Source organism: Electrophorus electricus, chromosome 5 (assembly GCF_013358815.1).
Source record: "Electrophorus electricus isolate fEleEle1 chromosome 5, fEleEle1.pri, whole genome shotgun sequence".
Classification (NCBI taxonomy): domain Eukaryota; kingdom Metazoa; phylum Chordata; class Actinopteri; order Gymnotiformes; family Gymnotidae; genus Electrophorus; species Electrophorus electricus.
Genome location: NC_049539.1, coordinates 7,880,390 through 7,908,089, shown reverse-complemented (window position 1 = coordinate 7,908,089; position 27,700 = coordinate 7,880,390). Strand labels below are relative to the sequence as shown.

At 44.2% G+C, this 27,700-nt stretch overlaps 1 protein-coding gene across 10 annotated transcripts in view; it reads right to left on the bottom strand.

Annotated features, from left to right (window-relative positions):
* Positions 1–27,700, bottom strand: part of prkag2a (protein kinase, AMP-activated, gamma 2 non-catalytic subunit a) — a 51,744-nt gene that overhangs the window by 20,179 nt on the left and 3,865 nt on the right. For 2 of the 10 annotated variants that reach the window (XR_004775976.1, XM_035525920.1), the window contains exons 2-4: positions 25,164–25,238; positions 21,111–21,390; positions 3,768–4,003 (exon numbers count right to left, since the gene is read on the bottom strand). Coding sequence is in view for 7 of the 10 variants with exons in the window: in XM_035525920.1 (XP_035381813.1) it covers positions 3,768–4,003; positions 21,111–21,390; positions 25,164–25,238 (591 nt within the window). In the remaining 3 variants the exon portion in view is untranslated. Of the gene's footprint in view, positions 1–385; positions 405–3,767; positions 4,004–12,378; positions 12,886–21,110; positions 21,391–25,163; positions 25,239–27,625 lie in introns of those variants that run through there. The other 8 variants (XR_004775977.1, XM_035525921.1, XM_035525924.1 and 5 more) reach the window with 7 other exon arrangements.

Genomic DNA, 27,700 nt, shown 5'->3' with positions numbered 1-27,700 from the left:
GCCAAGCAGTAGAGATAACGGGCACCTGTAACTAGTTTTCAGGAGAAACACTGCCATGACTGTGCTCAGCTCTTGTATTTAGAAAAATGTGGTATATTTCACATATAAACTATTTTTTTTCTAGCAAATCAGCCAACTACAGGGATGTGACGACATGGACACAAACCTGGAACATTCTACCTGTGATATGAGAAATTTAAGCAAACCACATGATCAAACATTATTTTAGGTTTACATAAAATAAGGAAAGATGGATTAACCATAGTAGGCTATGAAAAATGCATATAGATGATCCTTTGTTTTGAAGTCATTAAAGCATAACAAAATAATTGAATTATTTAAATATGTAATTATTTAGCTTAATAGTATATGAATCTATACTCACTGATTAGAATTTCAGGTTCCCAAGGACAACCTAAAATTGCATTAAATTACATTTGCTGTTTTGCCATCACAGTAAGAAGCCTGATATATCAAGGATCATGCCACATAAATCAACTCCCTTTGTATGCATTTCTCATGAAGATGCCCATTCTTAAAATTGCAAAGGGTGCTGAGGTTTAGTGACTCATTGTTTTAATTAGCAACTTCCCAGTGCAGCATTTGGTAGTGGTAGTATCAAAATAATGCAGAGTAAGATCAAATTCCATTGGAATGACTCACTAGGTGTGGTAGGATATTATCTTAGCAGGAGACAAAGTGAGAGTTAAACTTTGGGAAGGACAAATGAATCACGCTCTTCAACAGACTTGCCCAAGGATCCTTCACTTATCCAACTCCCAAGGCACCTCACCTTAACATTACCTCTACTGGCTCTTCAAATCCACTCCCACTCTGTAATAAGGATCCTCCTCTGCTTCTCCCCCCCCTCATGCCCATCACAGCTGATCAGGAGTGGACAGAATTAAGGACACTACGTGCAGGGAAAGCAGCAAGTCCTGATTGCGTCAGCTCTAAAGTGCTGAAGGCCTGTGCGGACCAGCTCTGTGGAGTGCTACAGTATATCTACAACATGAGCCTGAGCCTAGAGAGGGTGCCAAGGCTAGTTTTGTTTGAAAAAGATCCCAGTGGAGCTGAATGACTACAAATGTGGAACTTCACATCTGAAACTGGAAAGACTAGTTCTCAGCCACCTAAGAACACATGAACACAGAATAATAACAGAATAACACAGATCTTATCTTCTACAGGTTGCCTATTGGCCACATGTTTGGGTGGAGGATATGGATATCTACATGCTACACAGAGCCTACTCCATGTGAAGAGTGAAGACTGGTAACACCACCAGAGTTATGTTCTTTGACCTTTCAAGCTCCTTTAACACTATTCAGCCACACCTCTGAGGGATAAGCTAAGAGCTGCACAGATGTGCGTTCTGTGGTGTCCTGCATCATGGTCTACACAGACCTCAGTATGTCCAGCTATGAAGCTTGTGCCCAAGCACATCAAAAGTAATGCTGGTGCTCGTCGGGAGATTGGTCTGACTCCCTTTTCGTGTTCTATACTTATGACTTCAGGGAACGTCTCTGAGATGCATCATCTGAAAAAGTTCTCAGATGACAGCTATTGTGGTGTGTATTAGTGGGGGGGTGGGGGAGGAGATACAGGAGCCTGACTGACACCTTTGTGGAGTGTTGTCAGCTCAACCATCTCTAATTCAACACTATGAAGACAACAGAGATGGTAGTGGACTGTAGGAAGGCAAAGACTCCTCCAATCCTAGAGGTTGGGGTGTGCAGGAATACAGGCGGTCTGTTAAAGAAAGGACAGAGCCACCTCAGAGGTCCTTCGGCATACTGGGCAATCTGCTTTATAGGTTCTATAAGTCAGTAAGCGTTGAGTGCCATCCCTTGTGCTGCTGTGACCGAGGCAACAGAATCTCCACAAGAAACATTAACAGACTCAATCATCAGGAAGTCTGGTTCAGCCCTGGGGCTCAGACTGGACCCAATGTAGAGGCTGATGGAGAGGAGAGTGCTGGCCAAGCTCTGTCGTCATGAGCAACCGATCTCCACGGCACACCCCCTCAGTGCAGCAACCAGTGCACAATGGAGAACGGGGGGAAGCAGGCCCCTCCTGCCTGGGTGAGTGTGCACTTCCTCTGCAGAGGGGACTTTATAACACCTCATCTATCTAATATGAGCAGACAATTGCCTCATCCAACTAATGCGAACAGACAGTTCATTTCTTCACCTGGACCATTCTTCAGGCTTTGCTGGAAAATTGCATTCACTAATTATTATTTCTGTTACCATCACTGCCATATTTTCTCATCCAGTGGTCTGTATCTTGCTTGTTTGCATAGCACTGATGTTTGAGTGTGCTGTCTGTACATAATTTCAGCTGCACTGGTCATTGAAGTACACCTGTATATTTCAGTACATTGGCAGGACATTTTGAGTAAGTCTATACAACTTCAATAAATCTGTACATACATATGCCCTCAATCTCATCTCATCTGGTACTTTTGCAATCCTTTTTAGAGTCTATAGATTTTTATACTCATACTTCTTTAGATTTATTTCTATGATTTCTATGATTTTAGTATACTATCTGTTGCTGCATGTTATACTGCTGCTAATTCCAGGGGAGTAACTAAAAGATGTGAAGTACACATCTCTTTCACACACACACACACACACACACACACACACACACACACACACACACACACACACACACACACACACACACACACACACACACACACACACACACACACACACACACACACACACACACACACAACTTCTTTGTTAAAGAAGAAGATATGAAGACGATTCCAGGAGTAACTGCGATGTACTGTAGTTAAAGATGTAGTAGTACAGAGGTCCTTCATCGTGCTAACTGACCCAGAATAAAAAAAACAACCCTCATTACTGGAAGGGTTTTGATATGAGGGGAGTTTTTGCTGGTATTAAAAAGCAATATTGAGATAATCATTGATAGTGGAGATAATGAGTTTGTATGTGCGTGTGTATGTGTATAAGTTCAAGAGAGAGTGAGGTGAATATGTGACGAGTACACTCGGACTGTGCTGTGTTAGGCAAGCAGATGACACATCTGATGAGAGCAGCCCTGAATCCCTGCTTCGATTACCAGGCAGGAGGCTAGTAAAACAGCATGCCAGATGGTGTCTGCTATATTGATTTTGGCTTATGAACATGATAAGTGGACTATGGCCTGAGCCTAACAAAGACCTGAGATTCGAGGAACCTTTTAGCTCAGCCAGCAAGCACAGACACTGCCTAGAAGTGTTCTAGATAACTTGCAAGATAGCCTATATCCGCACAGTATATTCCAAGGTCATTACTGAATTGAAAAGTAATTTTACAATTTGTTGTTTCTTTGATCTTGTTCTTCTGTGCATGTGAGGTTTTCATTTTCTTATTTCCATAACTTGTTACAGTCCTCTCATACTGACTGATTAAAAAGGACCCAGGCACAATGGCTTTTTATCATTCTGCCCATATAGCTACAATGCTGCTACTCATGTCACACTATCTGTGAAGGGCATTCAGTAAAGGCCAACAGCTAGAGCACGCGTGTTTCTAAAGCAACCCTGTCTTGCTCTGCAGTGAATTGTCTTCAAAGGCATCATACTGAATCCATAGTGAATCAGTGAATCCTAACCAAGTCCTTCCAGTCTACAGTCTCCTGGCCCATTTCTAATCTGCCAAGATAAGATGTGGATCATTTCTCAATAACTTAGGTTAGGCTTAATGTAAACTTGAAGAAATACAGCCAAAAAAACGCCTGCCGCTCACGCTGTGAAGCAAGGAGCTGCCGTGGGCCCTCACCGTGCGTGAGGTAGAGATGGGGGCTGATGAGGGGGTCAGGGAGGGCTTGGCGGACAGCAAGCAGGGCTGCTGGCCTGTTTCCGGGGGGGAAGAGAAGGAGCGCAGCCGTTCCTCCTGATGCACAGGCTCAGAGCGGCCAGCCTCCAGAGCTGGCTGTTTGGTCACCTGGGATGGAGTGGTGGGTGGAGAGGACACCCCAGAGGCTGTGTGGACAGAGGAGAGGGAGAAGGGGAGCGAGAGAGAGAGAGAGAGAGAGAGAGAGAGGGAGGAAGAGTGGTAAAAGGAACAATGAGCTTTTATTTGTTTATATAGCACCTCACATAAAAATGCAAGTCAAAAACACATGTATGTAAAACAGTAAAACAAAAAACACTCTATTCTGTATCCGTAAAATATGTAAATGTATTTAAATTTCTAGCACACGAAAACCCTCAGTGCCAAACTCGTAGTTTGTATGTCCAAAATGTTTATTTATGAATCTAAAACGTTTTATGACCTTGATCCCTTCAGTTTCTAGTCTTTGTGTTTGTTAGCTGTGATGGAATAGCTAACAAACACAACCCCACCCTTAAAAAAAAAAAAAAGAAAAAAAAAGAAGAATGATTTGTGTTAAAAGTGCCTGGCACCATGCCAAGAACAGCAGTACTCTATAAACCCAACTTCATTGTGTTCAAGTCAGTCTCTTTTTTTTTTTTTTTTATCCATGGACATCAAATAGATAGGAGTTTCCTGGGTGACTATGGTTAACATCACATTCAACATCTTAAAATCTGTGGTTACTGGACAAGACATTTAATATAAAAGACCTCTGCATTGCCATTAGCTTGTCCTCTTCCATTATACTGCTACTTTAAGCTTGGTATACCAACATACCCATATGGAACCTACTGTATGCTAAACCCAAGAACTCTGGAACCAGAAAGATCAGGCCAAGAACGTGGCCCGAGAGCCGTGTCTTCCCACTTAATGCCTCCACTAAAGACACAGCCATGAGCCAGCACAGTGTGCATGGCTTGATCATGCTTATTTCACACCTCACTGGATCCCCGTGCCAACAGAGTTCACACTGCATTTCCCAGCATCCCCTCCCACACCTTTCTCTCCCACCTCCCACAGCAGAGCCCAGGGGGAGGAGTTCCACCAACCTTCACCATAACGATTTACCTTAATGTCTGGCCATAATGAGATATGAGATAACTGCATTGCTGATCTTTCTGGCAGCATGTTGAGAATGGAAACAGAAGTGGTGCTCGTAGACAAGCCTGAGAGATTGCGTTACACAGTGATCTTCCAGACCTGGAGAGTTTGCCGAAGCCCCATTGATAACCCTTAACACAAATCATCTGAGCAATTTGCTTCATAATCTATGTTCGCAGCATGATTGATATTGGTCATCAGTCCCGCCAGGACTCTTTCATCAGATCCTGTGATTGTCTTGGTGCTCTGCTTGAACGTGAGCTAACTGGCAGTGAGTTCTTCTCCTGCAGTCAAATCCAGGTGCAGCAGTTTGAGAAGTGTTTCTGTCTCACTCTCTCACCTGTCCTTGCCAAGTGTAAAGCAGAGATGTTCTTGGGTTTCCACTTTAACTGGCTGATAAGGGGAGGGTAAAACATTGAGCAAGATTCACAGCAGAAGACTCCCTGATAATGACAGTGAGCTCAGAAGTGACACATGTGCAGACAGTTCTTAAAAGAAAGCAGAGGTTCTGTGGATGAAAAAACACCATCGAAGGCATCGTGATAACTATTGAGCCACTCACAGAGACTACACCTGAATGCTGGAAATATGTTTCCATAGGAAAGATGATATATAGCAGTACACTGAGAAAAGGCTGCCTCCCCACACATACTGAAGAAAGTAATATTCTTTCAGCAACCTCCTCTAGCAGCAGGTAAGGAGAAATGTGGAGGGCAGAAAAGAGCAGGTCTTCAGGATGACAACATCTGGAGTGTGTCGCCCAGTCTGTCCAGCTCTTCCTCTCTCTGCCATTAATGTCACCATGTAGGCAGGACTTGGTTATTCACATTTCACTCACACACAAACACAAGCGCACACAGCATTTTCTTCTTATTATTATTTTCTTCAGCAGAAGTCTACAGGAATTGATGACTGTCAGAAAACCAGACTGTACCAAAACATCATGGTGGAAAAGCCCCTATATCACAGTGTGAAATCCCTTCTACATCACAGTAGAACAGCATTACTAAAATCATACTAGAACTCTCCTGTTGCATCAAAATGGAACATGCTCGCTATATCACAGTGAAACATCCCCACTATGTCACCATTGGCTCACTCCTGCCACATCACATTTGGAACATCCACATTATATCACAGTGGAACAATCCTGCTATATCACAGAGGGGTAGCCCTGCATTACCACATGACAAAATCTTACATGTACATAATTTGACAAACTCCCTTATCCAGAGCAACTTTCATATTTATCATATTTATATGACAGTACATGTACTCCCTGGGAATCAAACCCATGACTTTGATGTTATTAGCACTGACTGCCATCACTACCTGCCAGATTTACCCTGTCTGAAAGTCAACAGCATGAGTTTGGACAGCATAAACAGCATAAGTTTGTGTCCAGGTTGATGAGTTGAGCTGCGTGTGTTATGTCCTACAAATCCCCTCCTAACACAACCATCCATGATGCTCACTTCCCTGACCCAGGTCATGGGCTCTGCCCCCAAGTGGGGCATGACCTTTCACCCAATGCCAGGTCGATTAAACTTATGCTCAGCACCTGGAACTGTGTTGTGGTAATTGTGGATTCCTTTTTAGCTGATTTGAGTTCTGTGTTTAACTGGAAGAACAGTGTGGTCTGTCTCACTGTTTACTCTCACTGAGTAACTAGACAACAGACGCACACAGCACTCACTGCATGCTGCTGTCTGATACAGTCTGCAGGGTGAGATAGCCCTTCAGACTCCAGCTGAGTACTGCGCACACACACACACACACACACACACACACACACACACACACACACACACACACACACACGCGCAAGAGGGCCTCACCAACCTGCAAGGACTCACTGTCCATTTCACAGTCAACAAAGGCATCTGTGTATGTGTGTGCATGTACATGTACACGTGTGTGTGTGTGTGTGTGTGTGTGTGTGTGTGTGTGTGTGTGTGTGTGAGTGAGTGAGTGAGTGAGAGAGAGAGAGAGAGAAAGAGAGAATACCAAACTTAATTAACCACTTAGTTAACTTTGTGCTTATCTTCAGCTAAATAAACAGAGGATTGTGTCCTAAATGTAATTAAACCTCGTAGGCATACTTGAGATGAAATGGCTAAAACACATATTTAGTGTATATTTAATAAGATTATACAGTATTTCACCCTATGTGGCATCCTAAAACTAATAAAATGGAGATGACACTTCATATTTATGTGCTTCCTAATTGAAAATGGTATGAGTAAATCTATAATGTTCAGATTCTGGTCACATTTCTATATAAGCCATAGTAATTCAAAATTCAGTCTGCAATAGCATTGTCTGACAAATCTGTCAAAATCTCTTAAAATCTTCTCCTGACCTTCAAATGACAAAGTTTGAAATACACCTGCATGCAGTCATAAAACAGTCCATACAGATCTGAGCACATATTACACTCTATACACTGCATTTGTATTACACAGGCATCTTAAACTGTAGATGTAGGTGGCAGTTAAGGACAGGGTACAGATCAGGCAAATACATAACATGGGGCAGGATAAACTCTTTTGTGATGTGTAAAATAGTTCAAGTCTCTGCAGAAAATATTGATGTAAAGAAGGTAGGTTCCTAAATTTTACCCTAATACATATAGAAAAAAGCAAACACGCACACATACACATACACATACTTGAAGGAGCAGCACTTAGATGATAAGCTGATAACCCATGAGTTTATAGACAAAAGAGTTTATAAGACAAGTACAATGTTATCTTGAATGTGCTAATGCTTCTGGAAAAAAACATGCCATCTAGAGCACCTAGTCTGTAGAAGTGCGGCGTACAGGTGAGAGAGGCGTGGCATTTGGACTAAGTGAAAGCACTACAGTGGGGACACAGTCGCTGTCTGGCCCCAGTCTAGGCTCATGGGTCAGACCCTAGCCGAAGCAATGCTGCCTCTTTATGTTGGGGGCCTTATGGTGAGAGGGAAACAAGGCAGAATAACATGGAGGGGTCCATGCTCAGCTCCAGTCCTGTCTGATGGAAGTTCTGGAACCCATGGGGAGAAGCTGGCTCTCAGTCTAGTAAAGGAGGACGATGATACTGGAAGCACATCTGTCTCCTCGGCCGTTGGAATACCGACTCAGAGGGGGCCTCTGCTCTGCAGGTTTTCAGCAACACAGACACCTTTGCTCAGCCACTCAGATGCTTTCAGCAGGCTCAGAATAGACTGGGCCCAGTGCCGTGCCTTCAAAGGTGGCCTCTGCTGTCACCCTGAGCGCCAGCTGTTAGAGATAATGGAGCTGCCCTTCACGGCTGTAAATATAGAAGCGTCTATAACTGTGTCTATAGAAGGATGTTTCGGTTGTTATGCAAATGGCGGTTTGGATGACCTGAGGTAGAACTTGTGTTTAGACTCTGGCCTTTGTGAGAAATAAAAAAGGGTGAGAGAGGGGAAGAACTGTAGCTTTGGTTAGATAAGCAGTCACATTACATTTTTGTTTCTTTGGGCCTGTGTTATATCTATAATGTGTGTAAATAAACATCCAAATCTGTGAAGGTGGCTCTGAAAAGTATATCCGATATGAGCATTGCACCCTGGTGTTGAAGGCCAAACCTGAGCTATTATTTGCAATTTCCCCTTCCTTGATAATCCTGTCAATAATCTCATTTTATAGATATCTCGAGGGCTGAGTTGACACAATGTGTATTTATCACATGGCCTCCCACCCAATTATCATGGATCACACTTACAGCCTGGGCAGACACACTGGGGAAGCTGTGTGAGGTTCCACTGTTCCTTACCCACTAAATCCAAAGCAAGGCGGAGCGGGACAGAGAGGTTCAGCCATCGGGAGGATGTTGAGCTGCCAGAAAGATGGGTGTTGTTCAGAGCACGGGGAGAAGCCCTGGAGCTGACGTTCGCTCCATTTCCAGTCATTTCCCCTGTTTAATCAGTCCTCTCATGATCCAGTTTTACTCCGCCACCTTCTTAATTTAGCCCTTGCCTGTGACGCTCATTTTTGACGATGCGCTAAGCTCTGGCTCTCCCCTTAACTTTTCTTTTAGAGCTAACATGGCTTGGCTCTGCTGCCTGTGGTGTGTCAGGAAGATGGCAGTAGGAGGACATATGGAAGTAGGTGACCTGGGGAAGGTGATACACAGCAGGTGTGGGCGTGTGTTTTGAGATGTAACACTTAGCTGGCTAGGGAGACATCCTGGGAGGGGGGAGGGGTGTGTGTGTGTGTGTGTGTGTGTGTGTGTGTGTGTGTGTGTGTGTGTGTGTGTGTGTGTGTGTGTGTGTGTGTGTGTGTGTGTGTGTGGTGTGGGGGTCCTTAGGTGTCACTGTTGAGAGTACTGTTGAGACTCCACTCAACCAAAACCTTAAACTCAGTAACTAAGAGGTAATTACTTAAATTACTTATTTAAGTTTAGGATTATTTTGTGTAAAATAGTAATTTTCCACCGGGGACCAGCAAATTTATTGATATCATTGTGAGAATATTCAAAACATTTGAATTTTACACTAGAAATGTTTCTGTTCAAATGAGTGGAAACCACTCGTAATTCCCACACTCTTTTTATTTACAATGTAGACACTGCATGCTGACAAGGTGGCCCCCAACAATGCCCTTGAAATCTGAGAAAGTTTGCTGATGCTTTGTTAAACCTGTTTAATGTCATGTTATTAGAGGTGGTTGGCAAATGGCTTGTTTTTATTACATTTTCTTTGGATCCCAAACAAACTTAAATAATGGGGCTGGATTAAAACGTCTGCCTGCTTTGGAAAATCCTGTGGAGAAAATATCTAAACACAGGATAAAATTCACAGGAGGCCCATTGTGTGTGTGTGTGTGTGTGTGTGTGTGTGTGTGTGTGTGTGTGTGTGTGTGTGTGTGTGTGTGTGTGTGTGTGTGTGTGTGTGTGTGTGTGTTGAGAGAAAGAGAGAATGTTTTCTCTGCTCTGATTTACCCTTTGCTCTCCAGTATTTTACTATAATATTGCTACTTTGCCCAAAAACATACATACCCCCCCCCCCAAAAAAAAACAAAAACAACACAACCAAGCAAGCTGGGTATTATTATTACTACACTGATACCACTCTCAGGGTAACTAGCCCGCTCATTTGTCATGCCTAGAACCTACAACAGTAAGATTACATAGTGGGTTTGAAACATGCTTCAAAACATGTCTGTTCTAAGCATAAGACTTTTATGTATTTAGGTTTATTGGGTTAAAGATCGAAGAATGAAAGGGTTCTGCCAGGAAGTAGTAAAAAGATTCCAATCTGGCTGGGAAGTTCTGTTTCAAAAAGTGCAGGAGCAAACAATGAAAAGAGGAGAGGAAGTAGGCTCGGCCCACTCTCAAACTCACAGAACAGGCCTGTGGATGTCACAGACCCATGGATCAAGCTCGCCGCTCACAGAACCAGTAGTTGGGAAGATAAATGATTTATGGTGATAAAAGTAGTAAGCAAGGAAAAGAGTTGGATACCAGTTGGAAGCGGTCGAGACAGTAAAGAGCAGTAAAGAAGGTGTATTCAAAGTACTTTCAAAGAATGAAAGATGTAGGGCTGGGGGATGTGTCATGTGCAGAGAAATGCACATGATGCCCAGTGCAGAGAAATGCAGAGAAAGTCTCCAAGCCTGATGAAAAAGTAATTTTAAAAAAGCAACCCTGTGGCTGGACTAGCAAACTCTGTTGGTGTAGCATGTATCTTTACAAAGCTTAGCAGTCCTAGCTGTAATTCTGAAATTGGATTTAGCACATAGATTATAGTATAAAAATATTCTGGCTAAGGAGAACAAAAATGTTGGATATGTCAATCCAGACCAATATACAATAGACACCAACACCACTAGAAATGCTCAAAATTAGCTGTGCTGGCAACCTCTGCCTGTTGGGTACTGGTAGCACCCAGACTGGGGTGTATATGGTTCTATGGTCTGTAGTATAAAGCATGAGGGGCAGTAATTGGATGATGGCTGCAGTTTTGTTCAGGTGCTGAGCTTCAACAGACAGTGGCTATTTCCATGGAGGTGCTCTGCCAGGCCTACAGTGCACTTCCTGTTCAGGTGCTTCTTGTTCTGGGGGTTCCTCAAGAAATGCATGTTCATGAATATCCCACTTTTTTTGGCTCTGAAAACTTTGGGCCTGCATATTGGTTCATTGTCATGTAATGACCATCCACCGAGTTCTAGGACATGTGGTTGGATCTGAGCAGGTAAGACACTTCTGTGCATGCAATCCATGTTGCTGCTGCTGTAAAAAGTAAAATCAACATCAGGAACAAGCCCACTAGTTCCACCAGCAGCCATACCTACCCAAGCTCACTACAGAAGAGCCCGTTTGTTTGAGATGAGGAGCAGTTCCTACTGTTCCTTACACTTCTCTAATTCCAGCACAGGTCTCACCTGTCCATTAACATTTTGTCTGACTTTGAGGTCTACAGACTTCACATGGAGTTCTTTTCTTGTCAGAATTGTCTGGCCTTTCTGTTCCTGAGGCTCGCTAGTGGTTTGCCTCTCAAGGGAGGCCTTCTGGGGTCAGGCTGGTTCTAGTTCTCTCTTTATGTCAGTGTTTGACATACTTATGCCTAGGCATAAGTATTTTTGAGCAAATGACTATAAAAAAGGGCTTTGATTGATATATAGTGCATCTAATACAGATTTAAATACTAAAGCCTTTAACCTCATGTATCCATTTTAATTACAGTGTGGTAGTGTACAGAGCTAAACCTCTGCATTGCACAGTGTATGCACTGTATAACTCAGACAATCAAACAAGTGCTGACTGTTCCAGTACTGTGACACAAAAAGCAGACTGGCCACAGTGACACAAGATCAAGTGGCACTCTTACAAAACCCTGTGTAAACCCATCAATCCAATCTAAAACTGAAACCAAAGTTGCAGCGGCATACAACTAGCATGCGGAGGGCTTGATTCCAATCAAATCAGTAGGGACAAGGCTGAGAGGAAACTAAGTGCAAAAATAGGCCCAGATTCAAGAGTCCAGGTTCTGTCATATTTATGGATGGAGAGTTCCACCAAGCATGCTTCTTAAATTTGCCCTGACTGACTTACTGAGCAGCACTGTACTCATCATGCAAGCCTCAGTCCCACCAGCCACATTACAGAACACTACATTTTTTAGCATGATAATATCAAACAAATTGAAATCAAGAGCTACAGATTTTCCGAGTTCCCACAATCAGCATAGAAGCGGCTGTGATGAATATTGCCATGATAAATAGCTTTAAGCATAATTGTCCTTGATGGCGTAAGACTTGCATAGTACCATAGCTCTGTCTGTTAAAGCCTGACTGGATTCTTAGATTCGCACATGAGTATATAACAGTGACCTAGCTCAGCTAGGAGTTTAGACTGGACTGCTGGCTTACTGGTTCCCAGGAGGCTGTGAGGCTCAGACTGGCGTCTCCCCGCCTGCCCCTCGTGGGTCTTGTACTTCTTGCTTCCTCTCAGGCTGCTGAACCTCTTCATGACTTCTGGAGGGATGCTGGGTGGCAGGAGGGCATGCGGGCAAGCGTGCCCCGGCCGAGGTGTGTGTCGGCCAGGAGACTCGCCCTCAGCGCCACACTGCCATTGCACGCTGGGCTGGCGCGTGGACGCTCACCTGGTAACCTCGCAGGGTTAGCAAAGTGCGGGAATTCCTCTTCGGAGGATAGACGAGTCACAAAGACGAAAAGCCGAGAGGGCATGCCAACATGTTGCCAAGCCGCAATCCTGTTCGTGTAAGGCTCCTGGAGGGCAGGACGCTTTAGGCCGTCTCTCTCTGGGCTGCTCCGCTGAGCTCTTTCTAGCGCAGTGCTAGATCACAGCCTCCTGGCCCCTTGTCAGCAGATTGTCAGGTGCAGCTGTGGGTGTAGGGGTGTGTGTCTGTGTCTTCAAAATAGCCTATGCTGCAAAGACACTGTAAAAGGAAACCAACACAGATGGAGAGAGCCTCTGTCTGTGATTGGCTGTATGGTGCCTCCCTCCCACACCATCACTTTAAGTGTGTGCTCAAGTGAGTGGGCTATCTGTTTTGTATTATGCAGTTGTGTTGATTAAATGTTATTAAATGTTAAATGTTTTATATATATATATGTGTGTGTGTGTGTGTGTGTGTGTGTGTGTGAAATGCAAATATGCATTTTCACTATGAACTCATTATTCCAATGAGACATATCTAGGGGATTAGCAGGGACTACATTTGTGCATCATCTTCTCTGTGCTGTACAGTTATTCAGACAAGACAAATGACATATAATACCCATTAAATTTATGCTTTAAAAGAGACAGGCAATTGGAAATATTTCAATTATTATAAAAATCCAGACAGAGCCTTCTATATTAATAGCAGTCTTTTCCTTGTCGTTGATTTACAATATATAGTATAGTACAGCTGAATTATTCTATTCTATATTCTAATTATTCTATAGTAAAAGAGCGGGGCAGCATGCTGAGTGGGGCAGTGGTAGCTCAGTGGTTAAGGTACTGCCAAGTTGCCACTGTTGGGCCCCTGAGCGAGGCCCTTAACCCTCAATTGTGCAAGTTGTACTCAGTCAGAATTGTAAGTTGCTTTGGATAAAAGTGTCAGCTACATGCCAATGGAAATATCTCCATAGCAGAAATGAAGAAATCTGGAGAGGAACCAAGGCTCAGAAGGGGAAACCATCCTCCTCTGGCCAACACCAGATGGAAACCAATAGCACATAATTAATAAAGTTGCTCTTGTTTTTAATTTTAACTTGCTGCAAAACATATGATAATATCTTCCAAGTTTTAAGAAATGACTAACAAGAATTTGGCAGAATTCTTAATTATTAACCAATCAGTAGTTATATTCAGAGTCCACACACTAAAGGCAGTCTAGCAGGAGAGCCAATGGCAGTGGTGATTGGCTATTCACTAAAGTCTCTATGGCACCCTATAACAGTTTTACTTCTCTTTAGGAGAGTAGGTGGAACCTGCAGGTGAGCCAGACAGGAACAGCTGGAGGGGCCATGGTGGTCAGGCAAGCAAGAGGTCTCCTTGATAATTTGCCCCCCCCAGCACTGGTAATTCATCAAAACAGGTCTAATGGTGACTTTTCAACCACCGTAAAGGAGCACACACTGGGAATGAGATCGTAATCCACCATCTTCCCAGAAGTCAGTAATTACATTTCACAGCACAATGTTTGTGCAATACATGGAGTGCTGGGGGGGGGGGGGGGGGGGGGTCACATAGCTTAATGCCCCTTGAAAGGCACCAGAAATAACTCCTGCTCCACGGGAGAGCATTCCTGCTTTCTGCAATGGCTCATTAAAGACAAAGCAAGTCCCTTTGCCATTGTCCAGCAGCTGTGATGTGGCTCTGCATAGCCTTCCGCCGGAGGACAAGGAGCGACGGGGAGGAGCTAAATCCACGACACTCCCTGCTGTTGCATTACTTACTTACTGTGCTGTTCCTGTACAATTGTCCTGCTAAGTGTGTCCTGGGCATGACAGACCTGGAAGGGTTTAAACACCCACCCTGGACTGGACCACCAGAGAGTCACAGTCTTATAGAGAGCAACTCTCTCCGCATTTTTATCCCACCAATATTTCTTAGTTTCCATAGCTATCGTTTGCAGCTATTTCTAAATAGCGGGAAGGAATTAAAATATTCTCACTGTCCATGTCTAAGCCATTTAAAGGGACAATATGCATTGTTTCTGCTTTTCTTGTCAGGCAAATATTACTGACTGATCGGCATCAGCAGAACAGGGCCTGAAAAGAACAGCATTTTCCCCACTTCCTGTCTTCATTCCCCATCACCTGGTAATATTCCATGCCCAATATCATTAAGTCCAATTTACTCATAGATTTCCTGTAATATTTAGTATTTCATAAATGGCCAGATTTGTGGTGGCAATCCAGTGCTATGTAATACTATGTTCAGAAGGATCAAACCAAGAAAAAAACAGTTAGGATAATTGATCATCATTACCTCTTAACAGCATCACAAATTATTCATAGTCTATGTGCTTGGACTACAGGATTCATCAAAATCATTCATTAATAGGCAAAAAGACTCCCACCACACTGGGAGAGAGAGAGACCCGTGCAAGCTGAATTAACACAGACTTTGTCTAATTACCGCTCAATCTCCCTTGTATCCCTTGATGTTTACTGTCAGGTCCACTTATGGCACAGCCAACAACTGCCCCCTTTTCTGAGCCCTCTTAACATGCTCTTCTGAGCCCCAAGAAGTCCATGTGGTGAGCGCGGAGCCGCTAATCCTCTCTAAAGCATTCACTGCTCCCTCACCTCTTCAAAGCGCCACTGCCAACGCAATGGAAAAGAGCGAGGGGAGTGGCTGCTGGCTGAGCCGAAATGCCAGTTAACAGCGCAGGCCAGACTGATGGGGTACCTTTAGCTTTTCGGGTTGATGGGTTAAAGAGCCGCTGCGTGGTCCACGAGGGGTTAAAAACCTCACCCTAGACGTCACCCCAAGTTCCTCCGGTTCTGTATGCCTGCTCTGCATGGGATCAAACTCCCCCCACCCCGACACACACTTCATTCTGCGTGGCTCCATCTCCGGGGCTGAGCGTGGCTTTCATTTTAGAGAGGGAAAGGTGCCAAGGCCCAGGAAATATAAGAGCCGCACTGTTTTCTGTCGGGGGTGACCTTGTGCTTCTATGCCGCAGCCAGATGCAGGGTGTGGGCACGCCTTCCATTCAGTGGCTCCCAGCAGTGCTTCAAAGAGAGCACCAGGCAGCTGCTATGTATGTGTACACTCGACAAACACCGTCAAAGTCAAGGCCTTTGAAGGCAAGTTAGATGATCGAGCAAAAAGCCACCTCATCGCTTTTGGCTCGTTGGGGCAATTGAACTCACGTTGCAGTGAGGAAGTCTTTTTTTATGAGACGTGCTGTGCAAACTCGCTGGTCCTCCCTCGTAAATCCATGGATGCTCCCCGTCCATTAGCAGTGTATTCCCAGATAAGGCTCAGCCCAGCTCAGGAATGCGAGGCACGGCGCTGACGGGTCACGGATATCATTTAGACGTTATCGACATGCTGTGCAGACGTTATCTGGAACACAGCGCAAGCAGATGGGGCCAAACAGGGCAGCTGCCGAAGTGCTGGCGGGGCTCGGCAGCTAACCTACTTACCCAAATGCCCACATTCAGTTTTGTTTGTGTTCAGGACCAAAGAAGTGCAGGACGAAAAGACCTACGTGCCTCTGATATGGTTGAAGTGCCCGTCCTACCCATTGGAGATTTGTGTGTGTGTGTGTGTGTGTGTGTGTGTGTGTATAAAAAGATATGCCATAGGTCTCCATATTTCAGCTGAGTCAGAGTACTGAGCCTTATCCTTCATTCTGTTTAAAAAGGAATCTGCTCCAAACAAGTTAAAATTACCCACAGGCAATCATCCTGCTATTGCATTCGGTCAGCCTCAGTTACATAACCCCAGTGCAGTCATAACCGAAATGCATGTATGCCACTAATCCAGGTCACAGGCTATGCGGCACATGATGGGCCCGAACCGCAGATGCTGCAAGAGTGAGATCCTGGAGGAAGACCCTGTCCTCCTTCGCCCAGAGGCTGACAGAAGGGTGGAGCAGGGGTGGAGGAGGAGGAGGAGGAGGAGGAGGATGGAGCAGGAAAGTGGAGGGGGAGGAGGGTGGAGTAGGAAGGTGGAGGGGGAGGAGGGTGGAGCAGGAAGGTGGAGGTGAGGAGGGTGGAGCAGGGGTGGAGGTGAGGAGGGTGGAGTAGGAAGGTGGAGGGGGAGGAGGGTGGAGCAGGAAGGTGGAGGGGAGGAGGGTGGAGCAGGAAGGTGGAGGTGAGGAGGGTGGAGCAGGAAGGTGGAGGGGGAGGAGGGTGGAGCAGGAAGGTGGAGGGGAGGAGGAGGAGGGGGGAGGGTGGCAGCAGTGACTAAAGCTGTGCGGGAGTCCGAGCAGAGTGGGACTCCAAACCATCACGAGGTTTCTCTCGTTCTCCGATCTGCATGTCCTTTCTGTCCACTCTACGAGCTGTGTGCTGTTTATACCACTGTCGCCTGGTAATGGCAGTTGTGAGGGGACAGGAATTAGAGCTACCCGAGCACAGCTTGTCTCACAGAGCCCGTCATAATGCTCTTCAGTGTCATTCTCTTAGGACTTGTATGCATGTTTGCACATGGAAATTACACACAGATACAGACACAGACACACACCCATACATGAGCTTCAGGTCAGAACTGACCATCTCCACTTGGCTCTGGGCAGTCTGAGTAGCTCACGACCAAAATGCCATCGTGATCATCAGTGAGAACAGCACCACTCCACTTCCCCTTGTGCACACCAGATTGCAAGCACTCATATGGTCATTCTCTCTCTCTCACACACACACAGACACACGGGCGCACACACGTACAGGCATACGCGCACGCGCACATACATGCTGAGAGTAACACATGCTCCTCGGCAGGAGTATCTGGCAAACTTGAATCTTCAAATGAAAAGGAGAGTGTGTTAGCACACAAGATCGGAGCTACCAGATAAAAGTCAAGGATCCATAATGCTGTTTTCACATACTACTGCAGAGGATACAGCATTAAGACCACAGAGCCAGTAATAGCCAGGTGATAGGCACTGAAAGCTATGTATTCACAATTCTTAATCCACATTTATCCAAATTAAGCATTCTTTAGTGGGGTTTTTTTTAAATAATGTAAATTATTTTACTAGTATTGAAAGCTTCTCCTATTTGTATTTGAGACTACAATTGAGGTCATGATAGGTGTGACGTGCCCCCTGCAGTTTCATGTGCTTTGTTTCCACCTAGTGGACAAATATGAGAATGGCCACAGCAGAAGTACTTAATGTAAAGTTCATGTAAAATAGCAAATTCCTCAATGTATCTGAGGATCAACGAATTACATTACAAGTGGTCTAAGCTTCTTAAATAATCCAGCTCCCCTTTGTAACTCCTTATCCTCTAATTACAGCTATGAATTCTAAGGAAATGGCACATAAACAAAAGCCACATTTTAGTTTGTGCCTGCTGTAATTGCAGATTTTAGCCACTGTGTGGCACCCTGACCTTAAAAAAACCTAGGAAGGAGCGCAAAGATTTCTTTGCTTTCTTTGTACTTTTTGGTGTCTCTGGTGTGATTTAAAGATGACACAGCATCGTTCTGTTGCCAACCTTAAAGGCTCCGATCAAAACTAAGTATTTTATTAGGAATCCGTGTGACTGAGGGCCCTTTAGCTATTTCTTTCAACGAAGAACTTGAACCTAAGTTAATGCATATTCACATGACAGGAATGATCAAGCTAAAATAGCCTTTTCATATTTATAGATATTACTATATTCTCTCTCTCTCTCTCTCTCTCTCTCTCTCTCTCTCTCTCTCTCTCTCTCTGCCTTATAACATAATCTATATGAGGAAGAAGGTAATCACTAATTTATTTTCCAAAATGACCTTAGCATTGTATTCATAATAATAAAGGTTGCAATAAGTTACAACGATGTTTTTACATGGTGGAGGACTTTAAGACAAACTTGTGGAAAGACTTATCTGGGATCTCTCTCTCTCGCTCTCTCTCGACCAAATTTATGGCTGGTGGAGCAAATCCATCAAAACCAAGTTCTAGTCAATCTCGTTGCCTAATAACAGCAGCCGTGACCTAGATGTGTGATCTTCCCAAACACTCCTACACTGTGTGTGTGTTTGTTTGTTTGTTTGTGTGTGTGTGAACCTGTTCAAACCGCACCAAACATTCAACTATCTGAACACAAATTATATGAAACTTTCTAACCATAACATTATCCACACTATCAATAATTAGTAATACCATTAATCATTCAGCTTAATAAATGTGGCTTGCAAAAAATTAGTGAGAGTGAGAAACAATGGAAGCCTTCCCGCTCAGACAGATGGACAGAGCAGGCTACCTGTGTCTTCCCCAGGCAGGATTGATAGTGGCTGCTTTCCCACAGACGGCGGACATGCAAGCCGACCAACGTGGTAGTGGCCCAGCTGGGCCGAGTTGTTTCTTGGGAGAGCTCCACCCTGCGGGAAAGGCTGGCATCGGCCCACAGACACCCGCCCACACACACCACCGCTCACCGGGAACACCAAGAGTAACCATCCTGACATTCAAACCCTCTTCGTGTACTACATGTTGTGCTCTTTTGCAATTATCTATTGCAAAGATGCCCTGACACACTCCTGAAGTCCAGGGTCCACATCACATGTATTTGGCACACATCACATGAATACAGCAAGTCTGTATTCCATCCAGATCTCATTTCTACTAAAGCACCTTGTATTATAACCAAAACAGACACAGGAGAAATAAAAACAGATGAGTATCACTGTGTTTTAAAGCAACACAGTTATGAAGCAGCACAGTGTTACATGCATAGATCAACCAATGCATGCTCAAATAGAGACCTTTTCCCTTAATCAAAGCAGGACTAATCACTTCCTTAGGGTAATCCCTGAAGAATATCATCATTACTGGTTCCCAAACCCTTTAGGATTGAGTGTGGTGAGCTATAGGAAGGAGAATGTAAGGAAAATATAAAAATGTGTTCATGCTCTATGTAATCTGGTGAAGGAGAGTAAAGCACTGATATTAGTGCACCAAACAGAAATCCCCCTGCCCCAGATCCATAGTGTAGACATTACTGCCATCATCATTTCTCTTGTTATCTGTTATTTTGTGTGTCACACACATGGGGACAGCCTGGGCAGGACGGACGGTCTTTTGACGAGCCACTTCAGAACCAATAGCCTTGGCACAGATGTGAGCAGTTCCTTATGTGCACCTCTCCTGGTGTTACTTTAACACAAAACACCTTTAGGCTTTTACTTCCCCAACAAGAAGGGTAGGATTTTCAGCAAGCCCAGAACGCTTTCCCTGCGTGTCGCTCCATAACTGGAACATGTAACTGGAGTTTTGGGACCTGCCCTGACGTCATAGCTGCCGTCCACCCATGACCTCTGGCCTGAATTCACCAGGAGATGCGTGATACCTGTGGGTAGATGCCCACTGCGGTCATCTGGCCAATGGCAGCACCTATATAATGACTGGGCATTCTGCTTCGACAGCGTCAACCGGCAAAGTCCAAAACAGGCTATAATTTGATGACAAGTGCATACATTTCTGTGTGGACTACAGTGAAACTTTACAGTGAAAATTGTTTATTTTGTCATAAAGGCTAAACAGGAAAAAAAAAAATGAAATGGAGAGAACTGTGTTTATTGCTCTTAATTACTTAATGATATGATTATGAAAGAACAACTAAATCTTCTGTCCTCCAGAGCAGGCGCTCCAAAACAAAACCCAGACATCGGTAAACCATTGTTGACTTATTTCCTCCTGCTTTCTGATGGTATTGCTCCACTGCACGAATGAAAGGTTCAGTCAAAGACCACAGAATCCATTTTAGTGTAGTTGGTGGCACTTATACACACCCACACAGCCATTAAATCTGCACAATGCATAATTATCGAAATCACAAAGAGCCTCATGGTGGTTTGGGTAAAACCACTCGGACAGGAGAATGCTGGGTGAGAATGCTCAGCTTTCAAGTTACTGCTGAGAGCTCACAAAAACATTTATGTTACGGATCTGGCCAGATAATTAGGTCCAAACTACATGAATAGTGTGTATGCAACAAATAATCTCTATCCATCTTATTAAAACCTTTTTGAATATGCAGGGAGATATCGCTGATCAGTTGTCATGCACAATTTGTTATCCTTCATCCATTGATTCATCAGCAGTGGGTCTCAGACCACATGAGCAGTGATGGCTGGATGGTTTTGGGTGGCAGACCATTCTCAGCCTAGCAGTGACACGGACACGTTAAAAAAAACCACTGTTGTGTCTGCTACATTCATGCCGGTGCAAAAACACCACCATGCCACTTCCATGGCAGTGTCCCTGCTGGCTTTAAAAGAGATCTACCTCCAATGTTAAACCTTCTCCATCTCAAACTAGACTTGATCAAATGTAGATTCCATCACACTTTCCTGAGGTTTCCTGACATCCTGGCACCCTCATGACCCGCACAAACATATAACGATAGGAGCTTTATGTCGCCATCCTAAAAAACATACCTGTCTCACACACAAGGGGTGAATGCACAGTTTTCAGAAAGGCCCCTACCTCTCCTGGTACAGGAGAAGAGCTTAATGCTGGCAGGGGAGGTGGAGGTGGATGTGGAGGAGGAGTCCTTGGAAGAGGAGCGGAAGATCCCGGTGAAGCTGAGGCGGCGTGCCGACTTGGGAGGTGACTCCTGCTGAGGTGGGTAGGGAAAGATGGTCTTGGGGGACCCGGGGCTGTTCCTGCACCTTGCCGGGGCTGACATGGGGCTGGCCGGGCGGCTGAAAGGGCCCCTGCTGAGAAAGCCTTTGGTGGGGCTCGTGGTGTGGCAGACAGCTTCTCCCTGTGGGGCAGACACACAGCACAGAGCGGTAGCTCTCAGGTCACATACACTTGAGCCGCCAAAACACACCAAATCCACAGAGCGCGGGGTGCCCTGAACAGCAGACACCGCTGCAGAGAAGAACCTACCTCATATGCATAACTAACTGGCATGCCTTGCCAGTCGCCAGCTGGAGGGTAGAGCTGCATTACTCATAGTCAACACCCAAGAGTGCAATCCAGTTCTTGCCTGAAGGAACGTGCTGGTGATTCATTTGACCATGTCAGTGCAGCAGTCACATGACTGAGACCGGCATGTGCACGATGACTCAGCAAGCCTGTCACTCAAACGCCTTAAGCCTGTCACTCACGACTCAGCAAGCCTGATGCCATTGCTTAAGGTTCTAATACAAAGTGACAACTTCCCTCTTTGGTTTAGTGGTCAGGGCACATGTTTAGCACCTGTTGGACTTGGGTTTGAGACCCAGCTATGGTCTTCAGCCTTCATCACAAATAGTGTCAGAAGTGAGATGGTACGGTGAGGCCATCAGGAGTGTGTACATGGTTAATGAGCCCAAAGTCCAGTGTGAACTCCAGGTGAGGGAATGGGTGTGACCCTGGGTGGAGGGTGGATGCATCAGGGACACAGGGAAAGTGTCATGCACTGGGTGCACTCCCTGAAGGTTAAGGCAGTGTGATGGGAACTGTCACTCCCTGAAGAAGAGGGTGGTGATGAAGTGATGAAGATCATCACTCAGGAAGGTAAAATGGGTTCTCCAGCTCCTGTGCCAGGGCACATGTTTACAACCTGTTGGACCTTAGCTTGACACCCAGGTATGGTTGTCTTCAGCCTTTGTCACAACTAACAAAATAGCTAGTCATGAATGCATCATAACAGACCATTGGCTGCAATCAACCCTCTCAGACCAATGCATCAAACTTTAGTGTGTCCATACTGAAGCTCAACAGATCAGTATATCACAATGACATAAAGAGGCAGGAAAAGAACAAGAAGAGAGAAACCCTCTTACCCATCTGTTCCGTGGAAATGCAGCCAATTCTTCCCTCAGGCTCCCCAACAATGACACATAGCACAGCTGGGAATCAATCTCAGGGCACACCTCACTAAAACCAATCGGTGCTTTAATGGTTTTGATAGGGTTAGCCCTCAGCACAATAGCTTGATAAAGCAGAGTTGTATTAGTCCTGGCAGGCTCCAGTACCTCCAGCTTTTAGTATTCATGCAGTGGAATTCCTCACAACCTCAGTAGACAGAGAAAGCTGCTTATTTTTGTACATACATAGAATATATATATTTATCTGTATATATATTTTTTTCTCTATGCACCCCTGGTTCTCTTCCTCAGTTTGGACAGAGCACTCTCCACCATTTCACTGCGTGTTATACTGTGTATGACTATGTATGTGACGAATAAACCGAACTTGAACTTGAACTTGGACAGCCAAAAGGGCACCTTGCTTTCTTAGTGACTAGGACAGGGCAGCGAACAGGATAACAATATTCACTCTCTGTTAGGGTGACAAATGAGTTATAGTTTTAGTTAATTTCACATTTAAAAACATATTTTAAATAATGTTTCCTTTTTGTCCAATTGTTCATTTTACAGTCTACTTTACAGTTTACCTGATAGTTTATAGTCCTGTGCAGGCAACAAGAGAGAGTTCTAAGAGAGAGTTCTAAGCAATGCAAGTGTTTTTACAGCAAATGCCTATTGGAGCTTTAACTCTGATACTGTGGGAGGAGGAATGGCTGATGATATAACAAGGTATTCTACAGAAGCATTCATTTCTCAGGGAAGGAATTCATAAGCCCCTCTTCTCTATCTATCTTATATGCTTTTGTCATTTGTGTTTTATTCTAACACAGGATTTTAAAGTCATGTCGGTTGTGGTGGTGCTGTAAAATGTTTGCTTCTAAAGATGCCATCGTTTTGCTGCTCCAGGTTTATTGGAATGTTGTGGGTATGGTTAGAATGCTGTAGTTCAAATCATTATTTTCTAGAAGTGCAATGTGTATATAATTGGTGAGCCAGTGAATACACACAGCATGCCTTTAATCTGATCCTCGTGAGCACTCCCTGTATCACCGCTCCACACACAGCTGGAGCACAGGTAGCTGAAACTAATACAGTTCGAATACCAACCATCAACATAATATGATATTATGCTGAGGTTTTTCAATAAATGCAATAAAAGATTTATTCAGAATTCACTCTGTAAGTGTATTTATGCTTTAAAAATTGCATACTGTTCTGTGCCCAATGGAAGCCTTAGGTAAGAATGCTTTGCTCCATAGGTTATTTTAGAAGCCTGCCTTTTGCTAACAACTTCTTAAGAGTGTAACGTATATATAACTTTGGGGGGGAATTCCAGAATTGCTGATGGAAAGTCCTCTCATGCTACTGCCATACTGCTGTCTTTGTGAACAGTGTGAATTGTAGACTGCAAAACATGCTGATCAATTCTTTCAACATTTATTTTGGCCCACATCCACAACCTGCACTTCCATGTCAGATGAATGAGCAGCACCACAGACACGCTTACACACAGACAGTAAATATAACATCCAGTTCACCACATCTCACTAATCTTAAACTACATCTGAAAGTCTTAGTAAAGCCACTAAACAGACCCATGCTGCGTATAACCAGTGAGACTGAGGTCACTAGCATAGCCAAAGGTTTAAAAGTCAGATGCACAGAATTTACAAATAGATTACAAACTGGCCAGCACAATGACCTGCTGCTCCACATCGTGGGGGTGTTCAGGAGGGATGTGATCAATCCATTGCATTTCTATAGTAGCTATCATCGTGTTTGTTATCTTCAACCTTGGCTTTCTGAGATGCTAACACTGACTGAGCCCTGATCCCTTTAAATGGAACTACACTTCCCAGGTGTCCCCTAAACTCAGAAAAAAAAAAAAGCTGAAAGATAAGGGAGCTGCTCCAAACCATGCCAAACGATTTGATTTGTGTGCTCGCAGCCATCTGCGAAAGCCATGTGGCAATGACCACTGGCGCTCGTCCAATCACGAGGCACATAGCAGATAGGGGCCTGCATACAAATGAGGCTATTACAGCAGTCTACCCTCCAAATCCAATGAGAGTGATGATCAGATTATATATTGTCAGGCTTTTGAAGTTGTCAGGCTTTTCAAGCCAAGCCATGAGACAGCAGTCAGCACTCTGTACAGAGGCACTGCTCTCACTGTGCTTTGCATGAGCTCCACAACAACCCCCCCCCCCCCCACACACACACACACACACACACACACACAACACGCCCACACTCAAAGAACATCACAAGAACACCACCACATCATCATTAATGTAGTCAGCATGTCACAAACATCACCACATCATCGCTAATGAAGTCAGCATCTAGTCAGAATTACACTTACCCAGCACTTAGCCATTCAAATGTGACATTTCTGTTTGCCATAAGAACCATTGAAGGGCTGTGGGGGCTCAGGAGTCCGCTGACACACAGTTCCTAGGATACCTTTAATCTCATTGGTATAACTGTTATAATTTACTAAAGGGTTTAGAAAGCTAGGCACATCTGCAGTCCAGGACCCATATTTTATCCTAAACTCTTTTTTCCCCCTGTGTGTTTCATTCACGAGCTGGATTACATCCTGACTATGAGTTGTTTCATTGATTATTTTGACCCAATCCAAGTGCTAAAATGTAATGAAATGACCATAGAAGAGTATATGTGCCAGGCAAGCCCACAAGCATGCTTTGAGGAGGGGAAGTTTAGGGAACAATACCTTACGCACACTGTCCTTGTCAGTGTGATGGTCACTCTCTCCCTCCAGGAAGGGCATGGTGAGTGCACTCAGGTCCTGGAAAGCGGAGAAAAAACAAACAAAAACAAACAAACATTCACAGTGAATACTATCAGCTTCTTACATTTACACCATTTGGCTATGAAGAAGCACAGGCAAGAGCCTATAGTTTCAAACCTCAGCTTCTAGACTTGTGTGACTGATTTCTAGTCTCGCATCACTACTCCCCAATATTACCAAGAGGGAAGTCTTCCCTTTGAAAACCTGAAATAGGAAAATGCTGAATATAAATGTACCAGTGAGTTATATCTAATTTCTTGTTGCTTTCTGGAAGTTTCAAGCCTGTCACACCAATGCCATACTACAGTAAAGTGTTCGTATAATGTTACCATGGAAACAAATATCACTTGTGTGGTCGAATTTGAGTGCACACCTCTCATACAAAATGAACATGGCTTAAGGCTTTCACAGAAATCACATAATACACTGAGCTCTCTCTCTGTAACACTGGTGAAATAGCAAAAATGATGCAAGACTATGACACAGTCATACAAGTTTCTAGGACGTCTTTCTGCTCCTGTAGATTGACAGCCCAGTAGGTGCTGAATCGAACCTGCAACCACCAACACGCCACCAATAACCTGCCAGTACAGAAATAATGCTGCAAACATCAAAGGGCTTGATCCACAGTTCCTCTGTTCTCCATTTCGGTGCCCATCCTGAACATTTCTCCTTAGCTAAAGTATCTTACAGCTGCAGGATTGTGTTTGTAGAGAAATTAAGGGAAGGAAAGCATAAACACTGCCTAGTCTAGTGAACCGGTTTGCGAGTGAAACCTAATCTCAGTGACTACACTGCATTTTCCCTCCTGAGCTTAAGGATCTGGCATCTTATTGTCCACCAGTCACAACAGATCTCACTCATGGCCAACATTACAAGTATGATTACTGTAATGTAAATACACTGAGAATTGCTCTCCAACTCCACAACAGGATATTTCATGTCCCACAGAGAAGCCAACAAAAAGTACAACCCTATTACCTGTCCTGAAGGGCCAGTGCTAAGAAATGTTCATCCTAGAAGGCACTAATGGGTTTCGGTGTCTTCAGTGCAAGCACACACAATGCCATCTTTACGGAAATCTGAGAATGGAGAAGCACAATATTGACCCCCAAAGGTGTGGTCTCTATTCAGACTGAAAAGATTCAGAGCTTTGGAAGCACAACGACATCTTACCATGCAATCCTACAGCAAAAGGGACTGAGCAGCATAAAAGGTGTGGGGAAAGGAGATAAAGCATGTAAGATCGGGAAAAGCAACCTTGTTCCAGTATGTACACACCGAGTGTCCTGGAGATTTGTCTGCATCATTTTATTAGCACCAAGGAGTGAAACAGTCTTAGTATGGCAGCTGTGCACCAACGCTTATTAAAATACTAATGCACTCTAAATGTGCAAATACTAAAGGCATTCTGAATAATCAAAAGGCATATTACCGACTTCAAACCAAACAATGAATACATATACACGCATGCGCGTCTCTTTAGTGCAGAGAAATCCGATCCTGTATCAAGTGACTACTGTGCCTATTGACGCACAGGACCTGACTGTTTGGGAGTCACTTTGTAATTGTTAAACACAACACTTGAAACTGATTAGTCCAGCTGTGCAGAAAGTCCTCCCACTTTGTAACAAAATCACTTGACATGCATTGTGCTATCGACCCACAGCTCAAAAAGCTGCACCACTTTACCACACCAATTAAAAATACAATTACATATTAAATACACAATATTTTAATTGATGCAAAATTTCTTGAAGCAACAGAATTTCAATCATTTTGTCCATTTTTGCTTCACACAAAGGCCTGAGCAATGTTTCCCTGCTAAATTCCAGTTCACACTAAAGAGCTGTCTCAGCAGTGATCAGTTCGAGGCCGACAGCCAAGGCCATTGGAGAAGAGTGAATAAAGTGGTGAGTCAACAGTCATGAACCAGTTGCATCGCAAAGCTTAAATGGAAACATATTCCACTAATCATCTCTGCTATAATAGGTATCGGCTTGAATAGCTGTAATTAGTTCTCCCCTGTCGATATTTCTTAACAAGAAATGCCTTCCAGTCCCTCAGCATGTTTCCATGGTAACAGAATGGACTAACACTGAATTTTTCATTATTTGCCATTCAAAACTGAACTGAACTTGAATTTCAGATACTTTTAAGAAACCAGTCATTCAAAAGGACATTCAAAAGGACCGTGAAGAGATCTCACTGATCTTATTCCTGCCCTTTCCATTTGTCCATTGGCTACTTTGGCAAAGACAACAAACAGATTTTCCAAAATGAATTACTGACAGGCCCCAGAGACCTGGCCAATAATCAATCTAATATCAGTAATAAATCTGAACGGTCGATCAACCAATCTAGTGTGAGAGAACTCCCCTTACCGACAGCCCACGCAAAGACAGCGGCGATAAAGATAAAGCCCGTGCTCCGGCCGCCCTGTAGCTGCAGTGTTAAAA